The sequence below is a fragment of the Stegastes partitus genome, unplaced genomic scaffold, assembly GCF_000690725.1.
Source record: "Stegastes partitus isolate 25-593 unplaced genomic scaffold, Stegastes_partitus-1.0.2 Scaffold806, whole genome shotgun sequence".
Taxonomy (NCBI): Eukaryota; Metazoa; Chordata; class Actinopteri; family Pomacentridae; genus Stegastes; species Stegastes partitus.
The window spans coordinates 140,835-143,859 of record NW_007578537.1 but is presented as its reverse complement, the minus strand read 5'-3'; the positions used below and the strand labels follow the sequence as shown (position 1 = coordinate 143,859).

Here is a 3,025-nt window from a genome sequence, read left to right as displayed (position 1 = left end):
ACACCTGAGCCGGGTCGTACCCACACCTGAGCCGGGTCACACCCACACCTGAGCCGGGTCGTATCCACACCTGAGCCGGGTCGTACCCACACCTGAGCCGGGTCACACCCACACCTGAGCCGGGTCGTATCCACACCTGAGCCGGGTCGTACCCACACCTGAGCCGGGTCGTACCAACACCTGAGTCGGGTCGTACCCACACCTGAGCCGGGTCATACCAACACCTGAGCCTGGTCGTACCTGTGATGTCGTGCTGCTTGAAGGAGTCGCTGTAGATCTGGTGCTGGTTGGGGCAGTGCTTCTTCAGCCACTTGCAGACGTCCTGCTGGGTCCACAGGGCCACCGGCTTGGACAGCTTCACGTATCCGGGCTGCAGAAACACAATCAGAATTCAGTGGATGTTCTTCTATGAACCGTCAGCACCGTGTACAGCCGGTGGAGCTGTGATTCAGACCAAACTCTGCTGCCTCCCACCGGTGGGTGCAGCCTCTCACCTCCACCTGATCGTATCATCTCATATTAATTGGCTGCTGTGTGACATTTTCCCTGGAGGATCGATAAAGTATTAATCTTTTAGAGAAAGAAGGCGAGACACAGCGCTGCAGGAGAGTCAATAAGGAGACAGTTATCCAATCTGACTGAGTTCCTGCTGTATGTTGTGTTTCTACACGCTACACGTATGAGCTGAACACGTGTTCAATGCAGCGTGGTTTACTCAGGAGACGGAAACTATTGTGAAACACCAGGAGTTAAAATCAGAACTCTGAGCCGGTTTAGGTCCTGGTCCTGTCCTGGACTGGGTGTAAACCAGCTGAAGCCTGGTCTTCATATGAGCAGCTTGTTTCATGCTGTGAAACCTGCTGCAGCCTCGTGTTCACGTTCCAACACTTTGATGTGACCGATTTTAAAGAACGGTGTTCAGGATTATCAACGTTTTATTATTATGCTGATCTGTTTGTGCTCATTGTCGTCTATTGGACGACATTTACCTGCTTTAAAGTTAAAACATCACTTCTGTTGAGCTCCTGTGTCTTTAAGACCCGCCTCCTGAGGAGCCCGGTCTGCTCTCATTGGTCAGCTGGACCAGTTCAGTACAACAGATAATATGAAGAGTACAGGTGAGCTAGGAGGAGTTTTCAGCTCTGCACCACTGAACATCAAACACCTGCTTCAACACGTGGAGCTCCGGCTGAGACGGTCCTCATAGTTCAGGTGGTTTCAGAGGAACCAGGACCTGAAGATCCTCCACCAGCGTTACAGTTTCTCAGCTACCGACACAAAGGCGTTGTTCATCTACAGGTAGCTGCTCGTACGTGAACGTCTTCAACCATCTTCGACTTCGGTGGCACCAGAATTAAACTGAAGCAGCTTCTTGCAGAGTTAGATCTGAATACGAGGGCGGTTCAAACACGTTGCCCCGCAGCGACTTTTATTTTATTATGCTTCATTTATTTGAGAAGATTTTTATTCAGTTTTATGTATTTTTAAAGTTTGACCTCCTTATTAGCATATTAGCATGTGAGACGAGCACCGTCACTGAAGAAACAACAACAACAATAATAATAATAATAAGAAGAAGAATAAGAAGAATAAGAATAACAATAATAATAATAATAAGCGGAGCTGCAGGTCAGTCCTCTGCCAGACTTCTCGTTGCTGCTGTGGTGTCTGTGGCCTGTAACCACATCCAGAACAGGACTGATGGACTTTGTAGGAAACACAGCCCTGATCTGATCACTAAACCAGTGTTTGTATCAGAAAAGGAAAAGCAGCAGCTGAATGTTTAGTATTTCTTGTTTTCACTGAGATGTGCCAGACAGCAGCTCTACATCACACTGAAGGGAAGATAAAGCTCCACCAGCTCATTACGTCTTTCTTTTCCAACTGCTGCAAAACAACACATAATCTGAGATTCTGACATAAAAACTGAGTTCTGTTTGTACGGAAAGGAGAAAAACACGAGTCTAAAGCCGTCTGGGTTCATGGATCCGACTGCTGTGGAGTCATTAGAGGTTCTTTCTTCGGTTCTGGCAACGAACCGGAACCTGCAGAGACACGAACGCTGATGTTTTGGACAGACGTCCATAAAACGGCACCGCATGTCGACATGACTGCAGAACACGAGCGGATCAAAGCCGTCGACATGTGGAACACGTCACATGTATGTAGCAGCACACGCATGCACGCAGCGAGTGCACGTGTGTGTGTCTGCATTGTGCTCTGGCTGCAAGACTGGGCTCTGATTTGAATAGCTGAGCAGCAGGCGCTGCAGCAGCCTGCCAAAGGAGCGCTCTTGAAAGTGCTGGCAGTGCTTTTGATTTTGATTGAGGGGCTACTAAAATTACAAACAGAGAGAAGTGATTAAAATTTCACATCCACTCCCTTCCACTTGAGCCGCTCTCTGGCTGCCGTGTGGTGCAGCATAGCAAGAGGAGAGCAGCAGCTCTGGCAGCGTTGCTTCGCCTTCCGTCATCTCTCCTCCCGATGCGCCGCTGTCAGCGCACGCCGTCGTCTTCCTCCCGCATATCGCAGCCCTCACCTGCTCCTTATTATGTGCTGCCTCCCACTCGCTCTGAATGCAGCGTCGCAGAGAGAAGCAGGAACGGTGGGAGATGTTCCTGCTGCTCGGGGCAGATGGTCTGATCCCTGCAGGTAGGCGCAGTGACAGGTAGGCAGGTATGGAGGCAGGCAGGTGAGGCCTCGGCTCCCAATGAGTGTTTGGCATCATGGAGTCGCTGTTATTTATACAGCGCATTAAAAACCTGCAGCCGCTCAGCCACAGTGTGGAAACAACGAAGAACAGGACTCGTTATGAATGAAGAAGTTTAAAGTGATGAAGACGTAAAATAGCTGCTCGACAGGACCGAGAACCTGAAGCATCTCTGATTAGTGACTTCATGATAAAGTTATTTGAGTCCCAATCTGATGCCATGTTCATGATGATACACTTACAGAACATTAACGGTGTTAAAATCAATCCAGTGTTTATGAAACACAATATTTCTGTAATAGATCAAGAAAAAAC

General features: G+C 48.8%; 1 protein-coding gene across 2 annotated transcripts in view; it reads right to left on the bottom strand.

The window, feature by feature from the left end:
- Window positions 1–3,025, bottom strand: part of samd12 (sterile alpha motif domain containing 12) — a 120,443-nt gene that overhangs the window by 82,655 nt on the left and 34,763 nt on the right. For both annotated transcript variants that reach the window (XM_008292384.1, XM_008292383.1), the window contains exon 3: window positions 241–370. In XM_008292384.1, coding sequence (XP_008290606.1) covers window positions 241–370 — 130 coding nt within the window. The remainder of the gene's footprint in view (window positions 1–240; window positions 371–3,025) is intronic.